At 45.5% G+C, this 19,612-nt stretch overlaps 1 protein-coding gene across 5 annotated transcripts in view; it reads right to left on the reverse strand.

The window, feature by feature from the left end:
• Positions 1–1,116: 1,116 nt before the first annotated feature.
• STEAP3 (STEAP3 metalloreductase) overlaps positions 1,117–19,612 on the reverse strand; it is an 84,608-nt gene continuing 66,112 nt past the window's right edge. For all 5 annotated transcript variants that reach the window (XM_086957347.1, XM_086957345.1, XM_086957348.1 and 2 more), the window contains exons 3-5: positions 12,558–13,085; positions 8,380–8,544; positions 1,117–2,704 (exon numbers count right to left, since the gene is read on the reverse strand). In XM_086957347.1, the coding sequence (XP_086813473.1) occupies positions 2,405–2,704; positions 8,380–8,544; positions 12,558–13,085 (993 nt within the window). In that variant the 3' untranslated portion in view covers positions 1,117–2,404. The remainder of the gene's footprint in view (positions 2,705–8,379; positions 8,545–12,557; positions 13,086–19,612) is intronic.

Below are 19,612 nucleotides of genomic sequence, written 5' to 3' on the forward strand. Positions count from 1 at the left end.
ATTTTCTATAATCTTACAGAGACAGGCTACTTATCACTGCGTACAAGTCTTGTGCCCCCGTTTCAAGATGGAATCCACGCTTTGTAGACACTGGTTGCTTGACAATAATTCCAGGAGTTGTTGTGACTCTCTGCTTCTGGCTGAAGTCTGCATTGTGTATACACATTTATTGTTTAACAGTACCGCCTGAGTCCGAGTCTGTGTCCCGTCTTGGTGTACTCCGTATAACATACTCCCTCCGATAAACTCCACCTATCTAAATTCATCCGAAGATGATCTCAACTTTAGGATACTGGCCACTCCTAAAATGGTAAGTATGCACAGCTAAATATATTTTCACAATCTCTGAAACACCTCATTCCGATGCACGGGCATGTTTTTGTATCATGTTTAATAGGATGGAGTTTGACCTATGGAGGAGGTGTTGGGATAAGGTCAAGGATGTGCCTCAATCCACAGTCTCTGAAACATTGGCAGGAACACTATGTAAGTACTTTGTGGCCCGTCGGAAGTATGGAGCACAATATAGTGCTAGAGAAATTATATTTCTTTGATCATGGGTATAATGTGGCATACCAACATTGTTAACACAAGTCCCACTAAAAAGTGCTTGAAAAAAGTTGTTTCTGATAAAGGCAGAGAACGATCTTAAGGCTAAGATCTCTAAAGTCGCGATTTGTGTAAAGCAGGTGGTCATTCAATATTGAAATTTATGGGGTCTTAATTTTTTAATGCTGAGCATATAGGTTACAGGATGAACCCATTCCATTCTAAAATGAGAAGCTGTACTTTTGTGGTCTAATTCTTTTTCCAAAGAATCGTCAATATTATCTTTCCTGCTTTAAATGCTGAAACCAAAATCTTGAAAAGGAGACCTTTAATATGCAATTTCAAGTAAAGGGGCATCTCGGAGGAACTGGAAACTAATGTTAAGGTTTCTCACTTTACCTGATTTCGTTAACGATTCACCAATGTCCTAAATACTTCTTTTCCCTCAACAGAAATGTTGTATTTAATTTGGTCTAATTATTTTTCCACCATCATTAATCGACCTTAAATGTTTACAATATATTAGCCTTACTGTATTAATAAAATAACATGAATAAGAAATTGAGGTAAATTTGCATCATTTTATTTACCATAAAAAGACAAAACGGGATGTCAAGGATAACATAATATTATACCTCATAAGTGCATAACCCAATTTGAAGCTTCTATTGAACAGGAACTTTTCTTTAGGTAAATCTTGTAATACAATCCGTTTTATATATATATTTATACAAAACACAAATCAAAAACAATGCACAGAAACTGGGATTTTTTAGCCATTTCGTTTTACCAAGGTCTTGACCGTTAAGTCAAAATCCACAGAAACCCAACTTGAAATCTTCTTACATGGTCACTTCTATATCATCCCTAACACAATTCACGTCAGCTGGGAAGAAAACTTTGGGTTAATATTGGCTCTCAAGGAAAATAGATTTTTCTTTCAATGCATTTTCCAGATATACTTGATACGTTTTTCACAAACGCAAAGGCACTTGTGTTATTTTAATACTATACAATTCTGCATTTACAAAAAAAAAATATTTCTCTATTATTAAACACTGTTACAACTTTGGTACATTTTACTTGGGTTATAGGTGAGACAAAAGTGTCAGATTTTCTCAGAAATCTTGTACAACAATGTTAAGGCTTATACAGAGGAAAAACACTAAACCCCTAACCTAGAATTTTTTACATTCAGCTTTCAAAATAACCCTTGGATAAAATGCATAGATTATTGGAAGCAGTGTGGATTTAAGGTAGAAACAAGACTATCCTGCAGTCAGCACAAAATGCATGTGACTGATGTACAGGAGGATAAAATAATTGAAGAATCCAGAATGTTTCTGTCCATCATTTGAATGTCACTAACCATTAAAAGCCAACATAATATATTGAATGGTGTACTATAATACAGATTACAGTGCAGTGATTAAAGCGGTGGACCCCATTTTCATCAACCACAAATGTCGTTCTAACACTAGTGTACTTGCCATCTAAGATTATTATCCTATAGGCATCTTCGCCCAGGGCTGCACCAGTGTGCTCCAAGGCAGAGGGTTTTAGATCCAATAAATCTCTGAAAGATCAGTCGAAGAAAGCTTGTACTACAGGCACAACTGGGTGGAGTAGCAAAGAGTGGCCAGCCTCCTGAAAAAATTGTGATCACCCAAATGATAGGAAAATGCCTTTGGATCTTCAAAAAAAAAAAAGGAAAACCATGTTTTACGTACTATGCCCTGTGAACTAGTTTTCTTTTATGCAACCTTGTGTACACTGCAAAACAGACAACTTGAAAAATCCACACTGTTGACTCCTTTTAACATTTCACAATTCCACTCTGCGAGCAATGGGATGGTTACACATTGCTGGTGCTCTCTCTACTCAAATAGTCATTTGACTGTAGTGCTGGATTAGGTGAGGCAAACGTAACATATCGTCCTTTTTCCCAACCCCTACGTATGCGTACCAATTTACTGTTTATGCACGGCATGAACAGCACTATCCTGGCTAGTATAATTACACATGGGACCAGCAGTGTGAGGGTGAACGTTGGCGGGAGGTAGAACTTGTATTGGTTGCCATCAAATGCTCGCTTCCATCCAAAGGTAAGAGTGTGAAGAGTGGCGATAACCAGAGCCACAAATCCAAGCGTCGACTGCATAAAACAAAAAAAGAATTTGTTCAATTTTAAACATTTACATTTTATGGCTTATATTTGTTTTACACTGTGGAATGGTCATTTGAGCCATAACATTGTTGCCACACCGTTAAACTAGATCATTTAAACTGTTGTTTTGACCCATTTGTGGGGCTGAATTTTATTTGCTCAAGTCTGTTGTTCATTAAAATAGTGCCCACCTTAAAGGGATCTGCCCAATTTTAAAATGGTATCAAAGCAATCCCGATTCCCCTTATTAATTAGGCCCATCTGACATGTTATTCATAAAATGCTGCACGTCTTTAATCTAGTTACAAAATGCATTCACCATGTAGTCAAAAAACAGCCCATGTAACATTTAAATGCCATGCTACTTTCCTTTTAACCTCTTCAATGCGTCGTCCGACGTCACAGTGGGCGTGTGCGGAGGACGGCCGGGGGACTACCGAACTGCACATTTGTCATTTTTTTCAGCACCGTGGCGGAATGTCTGCCACGGTGAAGAGGTTAATATTTAACACGATACTCGCTCACACCATCACAATAAATATGTCCTAGGTTACCACACGTCCGATAGATTTTATAATATAATTTAAGGGCGTAATATTGATTCACCTCATTGGCTAGGTCATCAGCACCGTCCATGAGTTTACCTTCGACCATTTCAGAAGGCTGTAGTCAGAGTGCTACCTGGTGGTATACTGGGTCAAATAGTGTGCCCTTTACCAAATGCACAGAGCAAAATCATGTTGCGTTTTGAAATATAACCGGCTTGGAAGGTAGTGACGCAAAACACTACACTGGGCATTTCTTCAAATATTAGGGCCTTTCGGAGACAAAAGATCGGACCCTGTAGAATGCCCAACGAGTTATCAAGTGAACAGTCTGCTTGTGAACTCGGCATGCTTGTCAATGTGAAGTGGTCTAGCAGCACCACTTTTTAGGACTCGCCCTGCGATTGCAGGCCAAAGGCCTGCTGTCGCAGAGCGAGAATATTGTTATCATTCCGGCTTTCAAGGACTGAAAGGGAGAGGACAACAGACTGTCACGCGCACGCAGCAGCAGCCTGCCGGGATCAGGTCGCGCGCGTCAACGCGCGCTCCGATTCCGGCAGGCTTTTTACAACACATGCACAACACACATACAACACCCATACAGACCCCCACGCACATACATACACAGAGAACCCCCCCGGCGCTTACACACACACATCCCCTACCTCGTCTCGGCGTCTTCATGCTCCCTTACCCCCGCTCCTCTGGCCGATTGTGCTCTGTGAACGCGCACGTCTCCGGAAGACGTGCTGCGCCCGAGCTGCCTCCAGCTTGGTTTTTTGGATCCATTTCGCGGCCGACGCAACTAAACGCTGAGGTCTTGTTAATCGTTCTCATTGCCCCAACCCAACGGCGTAGCTAGGGGGGGGGCGGACCGCCCCAGGTGGCACTATTTAGGGGGCGGCGGCCGCGTGGCACTGGTGGCCAGTTGCAACGGCCTTTATAATTTATTTAGGGACACAGTGTCCGTGCGGCACCAGTTTTTGAAGCGCAAGCTGACATCGCGCTGCAACGTCGTGCTCGGATCCCCTTTCACGTAGTGACATGACTTGCGCAGGAGGCGTGTAGATGACGCATTTGAATTGTAAAACCTATACTTTATTCTGGAAGAAGTGAGGCGTTTTAAAAGAATGAATTGTGGTGCCCTAGCCCGCACATGCGCGAAGTCCATACTTCGGGTGTAAAAGTGGTCCTGGAAGCATGACCCGATCCGGCGGAGCTCGTCTGCTGGTGATCCCGGGCCCGGGGAGGGCCCTGCCAGGGCTAGGAGTACATCCCATGGGCGCGCAGGAATCCGTGCGTTTGTGTTACAGTGCAGGCTGTTTATGTACAAAGCAGAAATATTTCGATTAGGGGCTGCATGGTATTAGCAAGCACTAACAAAACAAAAAAAAGAATTAAGGACGTCCAGAAACGTACAGCTCTTGTAGCGGGGGCCTCGAAGCGCTGGCCTGGTCTTCACAAGACATCAGTTAACAAGAGAATGAAAATCAATAACGTAGGGCAACAGAACCCTATGATGGTGACCTCTCCAACGTGTCACTGCACCAACACCGCTGGCCAGTGGTTTATCGATCATCTAACTAGAAAGCGCTACACACCCCAGTAACCAATCGAAAGCACTGCTGTTCGCCAAGCGCCTAGTAGCACACGTTCCCTAGGACGGCACAGCACTTGTCTACCAGCAATACTAGTGGTTTCTGATGCTCCCTATCCCGCCTCTGGGTCCTCTTACACATGCCATCCCTCAGGGATGGATACCTACACATAGCCAGTGATGCTCCCACTGAGGCTGCAGGAACCTACATCGCAGGAAGGGAGAGAGGCTCCCAGCATTTAGCGATTCATCCTCGGCACCTTCAGCCCCTAATTACAGGCGACACGTAGTGTCCCCAACTCATAGAGGAATATTTGTATGTGACGTCACATCCGGCTGCTGGAGCGGGCCGGGAGTTTTGAGGAAGGTGCGCGCCTCCGTGCTGGCCGTTTTGTTGGTGGTGCTGCAAACTGAATGATTGCGCTGGCATTCACAACGCTGCTACAGGCACCACTGGAATCTATCGAGGTCTACAAAACGGCAAGTAATTAATCCACATTTAATACAATGTTTTGGTATTCTAGAGTTATGGGTGAATTCTCTTCTTTAATTACCGCAATTGTCACCTCTTGTTACTCATACACATTGTGCAGCCTAGTTGTGCCCAGTTGTTAAAAACGTATGCTATTCATGCGGTAAAAAGTATTGGCAAATCAAATGATATGAATGAGGTGAAATATGTGAACAGGCAATACACTCCTGACCCCTTGACTGCCGTGGGGTCTGCACATTCCTGTGCCAGATCATTTCTCCAACACTGGCAGACATGGTGCATTAATATAGGCGGGGCAATTCTCTTCACATTTGTGCTTTGAGCCCATGATGTGTATATACATCATGCGAGTGTCCTATTTACACCCTTTTATGATGTACATGTAAGTAAATAGGAGTGTCGAGGGGTTAATGCCTCCTATTCATCGACGAGGATAAGAGCTTGTGTGTGCATCATTAGAAAAATGTTTTAAAAAATATTTATATGCATTTCAAACAGGTTGCAATTAATAATTATTTTAATGTCATACAGGTTTGCTTTATTACTTTTGCAATTTCATGTTACACCACAGACACTGTTCCCAAAATATTAATGGTTTGCAGGGAGCACACCGAGTACAGGAAAAAAAAATCTTTTGCTTCTCTTAGGAAGGTCTCATGTCTTGAATCTTACAGTGCTTCCTAGCAAAATGCTTAAATTGTACAAATGAAATTGACAATATTGATCTGAAGGGCTTTTCTTAATCGAAAGAGGTGCTTCTGGAGGCCCACAGCGGGAACACAGTGTAACCCCAATAATGAAGACTGGTTCAAAAGCATATCTGGGATACACAAGACGTAGGGTTGTGTTCTGCAACATTGAAGGCCCAGATCACAAAGACAAACGCATGTTAATGGCCAATGGCTGTGGTAACTCCCATTCCAGAGTGGGAAGGGAAACAGCCCCGCCGCCCCCCCCAGATTTGCTAGGGGTGTGTGTGGAAGGGCTTTCTCCATTGGTAAAATTTTTTTGCCCCAGAGCACAAAAATGTAAAAATGTGCACAACTGACTGCCCTCCCTATTGTGCAGAATTGTACATTATGAACAATTCTGTAGAGGGTGAATAGGAAATCTTAAGAAAGTTGCCACAGATTTCATGGTACATCTGGAAACCCATGTCTTACATAGCTTTCTAGGTGCGTAACTAGGGGTTGAAGAAAGTTAAACAAGCATTGGCACAGCCAATAGGTCTCACCTTTAGGACCTTATAAGTGTTTAGCCATGCAACAGTTGATGTTGTTGCACCAAGGATACTGTGCTGCTTAACTAAATACTTATAAGGCCCCAAAGGCGAGACCTATTGGCTATTCCAATGCTTGTTGACTGTGGTGGTTTGCTTTACTAGTTGAGCACATACCACAGAACATGGACAGTATTCTTGTTTGCTGCCAGATCACATTAAAGATTGACATTTTCTTTAAAAATTTTGAAATTTGTTTTACACAGTGCTACGCTGCTTCTTTTGTGCTTGGATAGCTTAGCAATGTGCAAAATGGTGGGAATTTTTAGACTTAGTACAAGACTTTATGTAAAAAATATTTTTCTCATGTTAAATTGTCATAATCCAGCTACAAGCGCAGTTTACCAGTGTTCTTGTTCTACCTTTTTATTAAGAAAAGTTGGTGGTGTTGCCTGTAGGAAATGTCTTAAATGTCTCAACATATGGCCAGGTGCTGGCAAGAATATATTGTGTGTATATAGAACGAGAGGGGCCCGACAGCCCAAAGGGACAGGGTTCCGTATAAGACTGTCAAGTCACAAATGTTTCTTACCTTACTTAAAATTGGGGTTATGAGTATATGACGAAGGACATTTTGACTGAGTGTATGAATGAACAGTTGGTAGAATCGGTGTGGTGTGTTGTGATCCCAAAGGGAAACATTTGTGACGTGACAAGAATATAGGATGACAATGCTCAAAAGCCTGAATTAACTCTTAGCTTTCAAAGAAGAAGAAAAGGAAGTAGGAAAACACAGCAATACTATCAGAGCAAAATTGGAAATAGAAGGGAACATTCAATAAACAGAAAGGTCTCCAATGCGTTTCTGAATCAGAGTTTGGAGTGAATCACCAATGAAAGCAAGCCTGGAACCTTTATGTTTGGACCAAGAATTGCATACCCCACCTTGAATTTTACATCTTGTTTTGGTAAATTCCAGCACAGCCTATCCTGCAGAAAGCTAAGACCCCAGAATATAAAGCCCCAGTTAGGTGGAATGTAAAGGAGTCATACGTTTAAATTTCAGTTGACTTATTTCCTATTGATCCATTTTCTACAGGAAAATAGTGTAAATATGCCGAAAAAGCAACAACAAATGCCTCTTTGATGATTAGACTTGTCAAGGTTCTGTGCTTCTTGCATCAAATGCCAGATATGATAGACATTGAAGCAAGGTACAATCCTTGGCATAATACATTGATATTAGCCAGGCTCTGACTGCATGTAATTTTATGATCCACTGGAAACAAATTGGAGCTGTAACTGATTTTTAATATAAGCCTAGATATACCAATTTGGAATATGTTCCTACAGTGGTATCCCATATGCCTCAAGCAATTTCTCACTTTCCCCACAAATATCTTTAGGGAGGCAAAATGTGACACAGTGAGAGGATTCCAGGATATCCTAGTGAACCCTATAGGAGAATCACTTTTGGTACCATTAAGGCTCTTTGCTAATGGAATCGGCCACCAGCTGACAGCTACTCGACACTGCTCCAAACTGTGTGAGGATCTCTACAATCAATGGCCTATAAAGATTTTGTTGGATGTTACGAACTACGTGACACAATATTGCCTCACTGGTGGACACAAACTGATCAAATTTGCACCACCTTGCCCCAAAAATCAAATCCAAGACTACAAACATTGGAAAGCCTCGGGGTTGTCAAAGGAGCTCCTCCGAATAGATTTTGTTGTAGGAGAAGATGAAAATGGAGCAGTGTTAACAATAAACGATGTTGCATTTCAATCGCCATACATGGTGTACCTGAATGAAACTGAACTCTCTCCAGTTTAGGGAATTCCCAACGGAAGGCAAAGAGGAAACAGCAAGTAGGGACATCACTCCAAGGGCCATTATTCCAAATGATACATAAATTTCCATTCGCCACACTTCCTCCTCTATCCAAGCGTTGTTTTTATTTTCTGCAACCTAATAAGACAAGTAAACAAAGGACATGAAAGTATGAAAGGACATAATCATTGATGTTGCCTCAATTGAAACTGGCTTTGCAAATAATCACTTACATTTTTTTAAAAATAGTATGTTTTACTTTGCCTGCAAATAATGGAAAAGTGTTATTGAGAGCTATCAGTTCTCAAGGAGAAAATTAAGGTAGAAAAATGAAAAAACTTTTTGAGGTTACGGCAGAATGGACAAGGTGACTGTCCCGATAGGTTATCTACATGTGACCTTACCAGACAACCTATGGATTTTATGTTTACTTGCTAGAAGTAATCACTCAAAAGGGAGGCCGATTCACACTTAGCCACCAACATACTAATATTTACACATGCATACCGTCTTTCATGTACACCAATATACAACCATGAGGCCAGACACACACAAAGAAAATCCATCCATCCCCTTACATGTAATACCTATACATCTATCAACCTACACTTGCTCATACATCTAGCCAACCAAACCTACTCATTCATTAATCAATCCAAACTCCTATTTACACGTGTGCATCGATTCATCTACTCTACACTCATGCATTCATATGCACACCAATCCCTCTATCTATCCCATGTTATATTATGTTACTTCAGCTTGTATAGCGCACTTACACCAAATGGTCTCTTGGCACCTGGTAACTGTCCCAGATCGGCTCCGTAAAGTTATTAATAGGCTTGCTTAAAGTTCCAATAATTAAAGGTGGTCCTCAGTTCCAGACACGAGGAGCTGTGACAGAAAACTTGACTCCACCTATCCTAATCCTCTTAAATTGGGGGAATCACTGCCATGTGCACATTGGTGGATATGGGATCTCTGGTGGGGGAGTACTTGTAGATCAGAGATTTAATAAATGCCAGATTTTTCCTTTGAAAGGCTTTGAAAACAGTGCAAAATGTTTTGAATGCAGATCTCTGTGCAACTGGGAGCCAGTGAAGGTCCTTTGTAACTTTACAGATATGGCAACGTTTGGAAAGCTGATAGATCAGCCTAGCACCCTGGTTTTGGACCAACTGAAGCCTCCGCATAAGAGGTTTAGGGAGACCTAGTTAAAGAGAGTTGCCATAGTGAATTCTCAACATGACCAAAGCTATAATGATCTGGACCAAGGCGTCAGTATTATGGAATTTCTTAATCTTCTTAATTCTGCGAAGTTGGAAAAAGCAGTAGGATATCACTGAGCCCAGTTGTGGTTTCAATGATAGATTCTCGTCAATTCTAAAACGAAGACTTTTTACCGACTTCTTTGGAGAGGGAGGAGGAACCAAATCATTGGACCAGAAGGAACGACTCCAAAGGTCAGGCTTATTTTTGGTGAATACTATCTCTGTCAGAGTTTAGTTTCAAGTGGTTGCTCTTCATTGGTTGCTGCTCATCCAATCCCGGATGAACAGCATGGTGTCTTGGAAATGCAGCTTGGAATTTGGAGTGCTGTCAATCGTGAAGAGGAGTTACATGTCATTAGCATAATTAAGCATTTTAACTTTCATATTTTTGAAAGAGTAGCCCGGGGGCGGATGCAGAAGTTAAAAGGATGGGGGAGCGAGAAGAACGCTGTGGAACCCCACAGTTCAATTGGACTTTAGGAGAATTGAAAGCGGAAAGTCTAGCTGACTGAGATAGGTCCTTAAGAAAGGAGATGAGCCAGTTGATTGCAGAGTCCTGCAGACCGGACATGGTAGGCCAAGAGTTCATGGTCAACTGTGTTAAAGGCTTCTGGCAGATCGAGGAGGACTTGGGCTTGAGTGTTGCCTTTAGCTACGTCCTCTTGCATGCCATCTTCTACTGAGAGGATGGCTACCTATGTTGAGTGAACTGGGCAAAAGCTGGCTTGGCAGAGATCAAGGAAATAGGAGGCTTCTATAAATGAGCAGAGATGTTGAGCTTTTTCCTCATTGGCCCAATAGTTCAAATCACCAATTAACAGTACATAGGCTTGGTCGATTACTAAGGGTGAGATTGACTCTGCTAGGTTGTGAGGGAAGGGTTGCATATACTTATTAGGTCTATACAAGAGAACGCATTTCAAGGACGAGGTGGGAGATTTAAGTTTGATTACCAAGTTCTCTAACGGTAGATTTAGTGAAGTCAATTTAGTGAATCTAAGATGTTTCATGATTATTCCCGCAACACCACCAATCCCATGTATGCTTTCATTTATAAACACACACTCAATCCATTCTCAGACCAGTCTATCTTAGCATATGCGATGTAAGCATCTACTCATTGATACTTACTTTTTGTTCATCCCTATGCAACCATGCACATACACTGATGCACATAACATCTACTCCTCTGCTGGAGAAACAGGACTGGGTATAATTCTAGGGGGTACACATTGTTTGGAAAGTCCTTCAATTATCTGTATTATGGCACCTGCCCCAAGTACCCCCCTTGGGGTATGATGCACAAAGGCTGGCCAGTGCCCCTCATAGCATCTCGTCTCGGTACTACAAGGATGGCTTTTGCTCGGTCCACCTCCCATAGGTAAAGAAGTATTGAATGGTCCATTTTTTTCCCTACCAGCAGCAACTGGAACCCATATTCCTGCTCAACGCACAATACATATTACCTTTAAACATAAAGACCACGCTATTGGCTGTGCCAGAGGTTTCAGCATATCATGGTGGTAAAGTAGAGTATACAAGCATTGGTAAAGCATCTAGGTCTAACTTGCACTTAGAGTCCTGCTAAAAACATTAATAACATTGCGGAGGTGGAAATAAAACAAAAATGATTGTTTTTGCAAAACAATCCATCTGTGAGGAGTAATTTAGTGTGTTAGTGTTCGGTGTATAATTGAGAGGTAAAGCAGTTCCTCCTGCATTACATTTCAAGCACTTCATAGGAGGTGGAATAATGCACCAAACAGCCAATCAAATGAGGTAAGATAAGTACTTCTTCTGGTAGGAGCCAAAGCACACTACTTTTATATTAATGAATTGGTCACAATAGGACATGTAGACAGCTGTGCCGTCAAGCCAGCCCTAAGAATGATTATCATCCACCTTAGTACTTGGTAATCGATCAAGCACCGGTGCTAATAAACATACCTACATCTGTACATATGTACAAGAAATGCAGCAGGATCAAAAGTAAGTAGCTCCTTTTAAAACAAAGCAATGGTCAGGCTCATATTTCAGCTCACAAACTGCCTCCATGAAACTGGACCCCATGGATAAATGCAATTAGATATTGAAATCTTAAACCAGTTAGTGAATACGGTGTCTTTGTGTTGATCCAGCACTTGGCACGTGGGTGAACGAAAACAGCAATCCACTGTAATTCAAATGATGCTTTTAACACGAGCTGCTGTTTTGTGGCTTAAACCTCATGTCTTATTTGTAAGGTGCATACACAATATAGAACGCGACATAGGATCTACTGAGCTACACTAACAATCACTTACCTCTGTTTAATGCATGGTTTGAACGGTGAAGTGGTAAATGTGGGTTAAAGAGCTATTTAGTTACAGCATCCTAAAGTTGGTCTGGTGGGTCGGTGGACTAATGGACCACTCTAGGACTCTGTGATTGGGCTCATGGTCACAGGTTCGAATCGTGGCAGGTCAAGTCAACCATTCATTGTTCTGAGGTTGATAAAATGAGTACCATTGAGTTGGATTATAATAAACTTCAGTTTTCAGTGCCAGGAAGACTGGCATGGGTGAACGTCTATTAAACATAAACATGTTGCGCTACCAATATCAGGTGTGAGCAGTTCTCCCTGTCCTTGCTTTGCCTTCGCATTCCAGCAGCACGACTACTCCTGAATTTATAGTGTACAAATAAAATTACCAGGGTTAAAAGAAATAAAAATGAACCTGTAGAATGACGGACATCTAAAATGTAAATACTTCAGATCTCTGAATCAGTGTGTACATAGAACCTGTCAGACTGACGAGTGCCTAGTAGTGCAGTAAAACAGGATTAAAACCCCCACAAATTATAGGAAGAACTTGGAAGTGTAATTTCCAAAGAATGTACCTGTTTGAAAGCATCATTCAGCATCTGGTAGCGACTAGAGCGTCGCATTGGCAAACAGAGGCTGTACACAGCGTGCAAGGCTGCACAGTAGAAGCTTACAAGACCCATCTGCTTCCTGTGAATAAGCCACTGATCGAGCCAGTCAGGAAAGCGTCTGTATTTGGTGCCATGGTGTAACTGAAGAAACGCTGCAAGGACTCCGGGCAAGTAAACTAGTGAGAGCATGACGTAAGCCACGCAAGGCAGCGTGACGTTGACCAACTCTATTGGAATCTTATAAAATTTGTTTTTGTTCTCTTTCAGGTAAGCATGCAAGACACTTCTTGTAAAGTTGTAGAAATAGAAGCCTACAAACAAACACAAAGCCAGCAGGATGGGTATTTTCCAGAGAGGGAGGAGCCGCAATGGAACGTTCTCGATCTCGCGTGCTGCACACAGAGAGCCCATGTCCACTGGGATGAATCCCATGCTGCGAGCAATCGTCGAAACAGCATTCTTTGCTTCTTGATGATCAGAACAAATCAAAACCTGCAAAGTACACACAAACACCAAGATGCAATTAGAAATGGGCAATTAACCAGCAACAATGTCAAGAAATCAAGGATTTAGAGACTATATACAGTGCATTCTGTGGACATTTGAAGGACTTCATATAGGCCACTTAAGTTCAGCAGTGCAGCTAAAGTACTCACCAGATCATCTCTGTATGTGCAGGAGCTACACTCAGGCAAGTTAAGAGCCTTTAAATTCAATCAATCACTTGCCTTCATGAAAAAAGCAAGATGGGTGTCAGTGGGGATAATCTGCAAAGAGCGGCTAAACTTTAAATCAGAAAATGACCAACACCCCCAGCAGAAGGGCGTATGGATGCATGTGGGCACTAGGGGAAGTGGATGGTCTATCCCTGCATGGAGTTCCTAAACACCAGCTCCTTGGTGAGCCAGACCAAAATGAAACTGAGTGCCTTGAGTTCACACTTTTAACAGATTCAGCTAAATGTGAAAAGATCTCTTCATGCTGCCAACCCTTGGGATCCTTGGTCTAGCTCAGTCTTACAGCATACTTTGGAGCTCCAGCTGAGTTGAGCAGTGGCTTCTTCTCTATGAACGCAGCAGGGGCGGCTCTAGGCTCATGGCGGCCCTGGGCAGGGAGCGTAGGTAGGGGGCCCCGGAAGAGGGGGTCAGGGCGGAGGGGAGCACGGAGGCCAGTGAAGAGGGGGGAGTCAGGGTGTTTGGAAGTGGAACAGAGCCGGAGGTCGCCAAATCCCTGCCAGTGGCCGCCTCGCAAATATGTTTCCATCCTCAGAGGATTGGCGTGGTGGCCCCTGGGGTGTAGTGGCCTTAGGCATGTGCAAGCTGTGCACCTGCACAAGGCCGCCCCTCAATGCAGGTGGCAGTTCCCTTTTTCTCACCTCTTATCTTTCAACCATTCCATTGGTTAACTCTAATGGCATTTCATCTTCCTCTCTGAGGTGCCTCAGATGCAGCAAAAAATAAATAAACTTCCTTTAAAGACATCTACTTCTTTAGCTGCAACTGTGTTGTAGCATAGAACAAAGTATGTAACTCATCAATTACAATGGTCTACGTAAATGCCCTATTTATAAGGGGCAATGATGACTCCCTGTTTGCTTTTTTTGTGGAAAATCCACTTAACCATCAGAATTGTTCTACTGTGTGTTTCAGTGAGGATGAAGATGTACTGTATATTGTACTCCTGTATATCTGGTGCTTCTCTGCTCAGGAGTGAGTTTGATAATGTACAGCTGAGGGTTGGGTGAAAGGCAAAACACGTGGGACCGACAGGTGGCCAGTGGTTGAACAAGGAAGCCGTAAACTCCTTTTTTGGTTGTTTATCTAGTTATTTTTTCTATCACCGAGTAAGAATGCAACTTTTTATACCTGACCAAATCCTTCCTTCAACCAAGTGCCATCTTCATTACTACCATCACCCGCTCCTCCTCATTGGCAAATATTCTTATGCATTTTAGTATCGCCTTTTTCTTCTCCTTCATTTCCATACTGCTGTACGGTTTGCAGTTTTCAATGCTCATATATGCAGGCAATTATTTCCTTGTTGAACTTTTTGTAAAATGTAAAGTCTGTATCTTAAAAGGAGGAACAAAGGTGTATTCGACTTTTCCGATTTAAAAGATCATAGCTCTGTCCAAAAGCTTTAAGTGAGCCGCGTCTCACCGGGTCTGCGCACGGGCAGTTTTTTAAGGGGACCTCGAAACTGGTCTATATCTGGCTCTGTTTTGTGCCCTGGCACAGGCAGTCCGTTTTGTTTTCCGGACTGCAGTGACAGCAGGCACATTGATGTGCGCTTACTTCTCACTATGGGAGAAGTTACGACATGACGCCATGCCAGGTGAGCGTAGTAGAGGAAGGGACATCCTTTAAAGAGAGTCATTTTTCTCTGGATTTCCCTTCTGTTTTTGAAACGCAGGAGCAGCAACAATGTCGTGGTGTCACCAGGGCTTTAAGTGGAAGTTTTTTCAATATTATATACAAGCCATAGTTGCTGCCTATTTATCTTAGGGAACTAGCAACCATTGACAAAGCCAATAGTCCCGACTTGTAGGTATGATGTGACTTTTATCATATATTTGGATGCAATGACAGGAACTGCAAAATACAAGTCGGGCGGCACACTGTGCTAAACACAGATTTTTAGCTTAAGTGTTTTTAAGCCACGCCCTTAATTACATTGACCACTCCCCTTTGAGAGACGCTCCAGTTTTTTCACCCCACTTAAAGCCCTGCTCTGTCCTAAAGAAGAGCTTGAATATTCACTAGCAGAAGAAGGAGGTGATTTTGGCACACAAGATAGTGGAGATTAGCTGCACCAATGGTAAGAAGAGGACAGGGACATATAATGGCTAACTCTTCCAGGTCACGCCATACCTTCCCATGTAGCTACAGCCACTTTAGGACTGGTTACAGTGCATAATCCTTCTGGGGCAGTTAGAGCAGGCACAGCATAAGCAGCCGGCTCACTGCAAGGGCGACGCCTGACAACAGCAGTTGCTAAGGCTGTCCTCTCCTACTCGAGGTCACAATGTTTACTGAGGTCTTGCACGTTTGAGGTTTTGTTTCCTCCTTACTTGACCCGTAGACAAACTTGTTGTTGCCTGCCTTCTAGACATATAACCTGGATCTACCCCTCAGTACTATTTCAGTCGAGGGCAGCCTCCCCGTACGCTCCAAGACAAATGACAATACACAGCTCCACCAGAGCTGCTTTATTGTACACGTTTTCTTACCTTAGTATTTTTATAGATACAGCTTGTTTATGTTCGCACTTTCTGTACCCTTACTTAAGGAGGGTTCCATGCTGTGAGATCCATCTTGAAACTCTAGTCCCCTAGGGCAAATCAAGCCTTCCAGTACCAAGTGTTTGTTTCTTGCTTTTCTCTTCTGTTTAATTTCTTGCTACTCCCCACATGTCACAAAGGCAGTGTGCAATATCAAATTTACCAAAACGCAAATTTCTATGCATCAGGAATTGCCGGACATCCACATTACCCATGAAAACAGAAAACAAAGGAGTGACATTGCACATTGTTGGACAGGCCACATGAAGGGCTTGCTCCCTCCCCGCATGACAGGGCCCAAGCCCCGGCCCACCAGGTATTACCCACTGAAGCAATCCGCACCCCGTCTCATACGGGACTCCTGCCCCGAACATCTCTGTATTATGGGGCCGAACCACTATCGGCTCCCTCGCCCGGCCCGGCCGCCATCTTGGACACTGCACCACGAGACCACGTGGCCTCAGCTCGACCCTAACCCTGGGCCTGGCCAGGCCCCGACATTCCGGCACCACCATCCACCCAGGAGGTGAAGAGACCACTTGGCAGGTTGATGGGAGAAAGAAGTGTCGATGGCTCTCCCCCCGCCAGGTGCCGATCGCCCCCAGCTCCCCCGGGCGCTGGCTCCACCCCCCTGCTGGGTGTCTGGACTCCCTCATCCCGGACCTCCCGACCTCCAAGTGCGAGGGTCCGGACATCAAAGGGCGCCAGACCTATAACTGGGGCAGCTCCAGAACAGGAAGGCAGTTGTATCCTGGAGTCGAGAGACGCCGTGAAGAACTCATCCTTGACGGACTACTGGCGCTGCCGTAGCCCTGCCTTGAGAACTATCGTCTTGCCTGCTGGCGCTGCCGCAACCTTCTGAATCCTTCATCCTCGTCGGGACCAGCTGGCGCTGCCGCGGACCGTTGTAACTACCACCTTCACCCGGACCTGCTGGCGCCGCCGCGGACCGTCGCTCCCTACGATCCTCTCGGGACCTGCCGGCGCTGCCGCGGCCCGTCCATCTAGAACGCCGAGCTCGAGGATTGTGAGCTATCCATCATATCATCACCTCTGCCAGATTGGTAATAAGACTGTCCCGCTACCCCATTCCCATCCGAGAGAGTAGAATCGAGGGGACCCCTGAGTCCAGACCTCCTTGTACCATTCTACCGTACTTTAAGTTTGCTTATAAAGAACGTAAACCTTATCGTTGTGTGGTGTCCTTCTGTGGGGGGGGGGGAAGTTACTCGTCTGTACGATCGCTGGAGGCGGCTCTCCCCGGAGACCTCTCCTCTTGTCCTCGGCCGACCCTCCCGGTCCGTCTAACATTGGTGGCCAGCGGCGCGATCCGAATCAACGCGTAATCGTACAGAGAGTAGCTCACCCCACGACAAAACCACAATGACAACCAAAGAGAGCGGATCCACCGAGAAATTCCAGATGGAGAAATTGGAAGAGTAAAACCATCGTGAATTGAAACAATTCTGCATTGAACTAGGCATTGCTACCACCGGTCTGAGTACTAAAGACGATTTCAAGCACGCCATTGAGTCGTGGGCAGAAACCGGGGCCGTCAGACCCCCGGATCAAAACATTGCAGCATCAGAGAGGAACACCACGGCTCCCGAGGAGCAAAGGACGGGTCTCTAGCAGGAAGAGATCCGAGAGAGAGAAAAAAGCAGATTACATGAGTTGGAAATGGCCCGGCTCAAAATGGACGGTGAACTCAAATTAGCCGAACAAAAACTGAGCCTAGAACATCTGCGGCTCCGAGAAGAACGGGAAGAAAAACAGAGGCAGAGAGAGCTCGAAGAAAAAAGATTGGCGTACGAACACGAGCGCAAACTAGCAGAAATAGACCTACGGAAGCAGAACAAAGAACTGGGGGTGCCCGAGCAACCGCGCACCCCAGGAGCGACAGAAAAGAAAGTACACATCCCCAAGGATGTCGTTCGAGAATATTTCCGAGATGACGACATACAACAGTGGTTCAAGGCCTACGAGATCGCCATGACCTCCCACCGGATCGATCGAAGTGACTGGGGAGACGGTCTATGGGGGAGGTTCGTCAATGAAGGCCGTGATGCCCTGCTACAGCTCCCAGACCATCTGATGACCTCCTATGACCACATGAAGGCTGCCCTCCTCACCCGATATGGGCTCACACCCGAAATGTACCGCCAGAGGTTCCGAGACTGCACCCGGATCCCGGGTACCACTTGGGTGGAATATGTAAACTATTTCAGCCGAGCCTTCGAGGGTTGGATCAAGGGCAGCCATGTAACGACCTACGAGCAACTTTTTAATCTCATGGTGTGGGAACACCTCTCTAACAACTGCTTCGTCGAGCTCAGGCAGCACCTCCTCGACAGTAAATTGACTGACCCCCGGCAGCTCGCCGCCGAGGCTGACCGGTGGGAAAGCACCCGAGTGGGCCGGAGTGGGCCGCACGAACAGAACCGGAACAACCAAGGTCAGCACCGTCCCCGAGGAGGAGGAGGAGGCCAGGGGCGAGGAAGAGACACCGTCCCGGCCGCTCCCGCTGCCAGCACCCCGCCCCTGGCCAACCGAGGCAACCCCCCGGTACGCCCGGGGTTCCGAGCCAATGTCACGTGTCACAGATGCCAGCGAGTAGGCCACTACGCCAAAGACCCGAACTGTCCCCAGAACCAAACTCCGAGACCCCGCCAGGTAGCTGCCGCCGCCCTGGGGGGAGAACAAATCTCCTAAGAACAGGAAGAAGACGAACAAGAACCACAAGAATGGGAACCGGCCGCCATGGTTCTAGCGTGCTTAGGGGGAAGAGACATGGTCCCGCGGGCTCCCTTACCCGCCAACACCAGAAAATATAGTCAGTGGGTGAACATTAATGGGCACCGGGCAGAAGCCCTACGTGACACCGGGGCCAGTGTGACGGCCGTCCGCTGTCACCTGGTGACCCCGGAACAGATCCTGCCGAACATTCTCTGCCCCGTCCGTTCAGCCGATAATTCGGAGAGCCTATGTCGGATGGCCTGCGTCCCCTTCGAATGGGGAGGGGTCTCCGGCATGTTGAAGGTGACGGTCCGAGATGATGCCCCCGTGGACTGTCTCCTGGGGAATGATCTTGAGAGCTCCCCGTGGGCCGCCGTGGAAAGAAGAGAGCACCTGGGGATGTTGGGCCTCCCGGACTGGGCATGCGTAACCACCCGGTCCATGGCCGCCCGTACCATCCCCCGACCAGAAGAACCAGAGTGGCCTGCACCTCCTCCCCCGATCGCTCCAGTAGAGGATACCGACCATACTAACCCCCCCAGAGCAAACTCCCGAAGGGCTCGCTCAGCCCCGGGACCTTCCCGGCCTGGCTCAGTGGCGTCAAGAAGGGGGGCCCACTCAGGAACAGTTCCGTCAAGAGCAGAAGACCTGTCCCTCCCTCGAGGGACTCCGCCAGCAAGCCCTCGCCCAGAGCGCAGGGGACACCACCGGAGCCCATTGGATCTACTGGGACAACGACCTGTTGTACAGTGAACAGAGAATCGCAGAGTTAGGGGCCAGTCGAGTGTTGGTGGTGCCCCTCCGTTTTAGAGACTTCTTGTTAAATTTGGCCCACGATGTCCCCCTGGCTGGACACCTGGGTCAGGACAAAACCTACAGTCGCCTGGTGACCCACTTTTTCTGGCCCAAGATGAGAAACGACGTCCTCAACCACTGCCGGTCCTGCCCCACGTGCCAGGCCAGCGGGAAGAGCGGCCGCAAACTTAAAGCACCTCTACAACCC

This window comes from Lissotriton vulgaris, chromosome 2_1, assembly GCF_964263255.1.
Source record: "Lissotriton vulgaris chromosome 2_1, aLisVul1.2, whole genome shotgun sequence".
Taxonomy (NCBI): Eukaryota; Metazoa; Chordata; class Amphibia; order Caudata; family Salamandridae; genus Lissotriton; species Lissotriton vulgaris.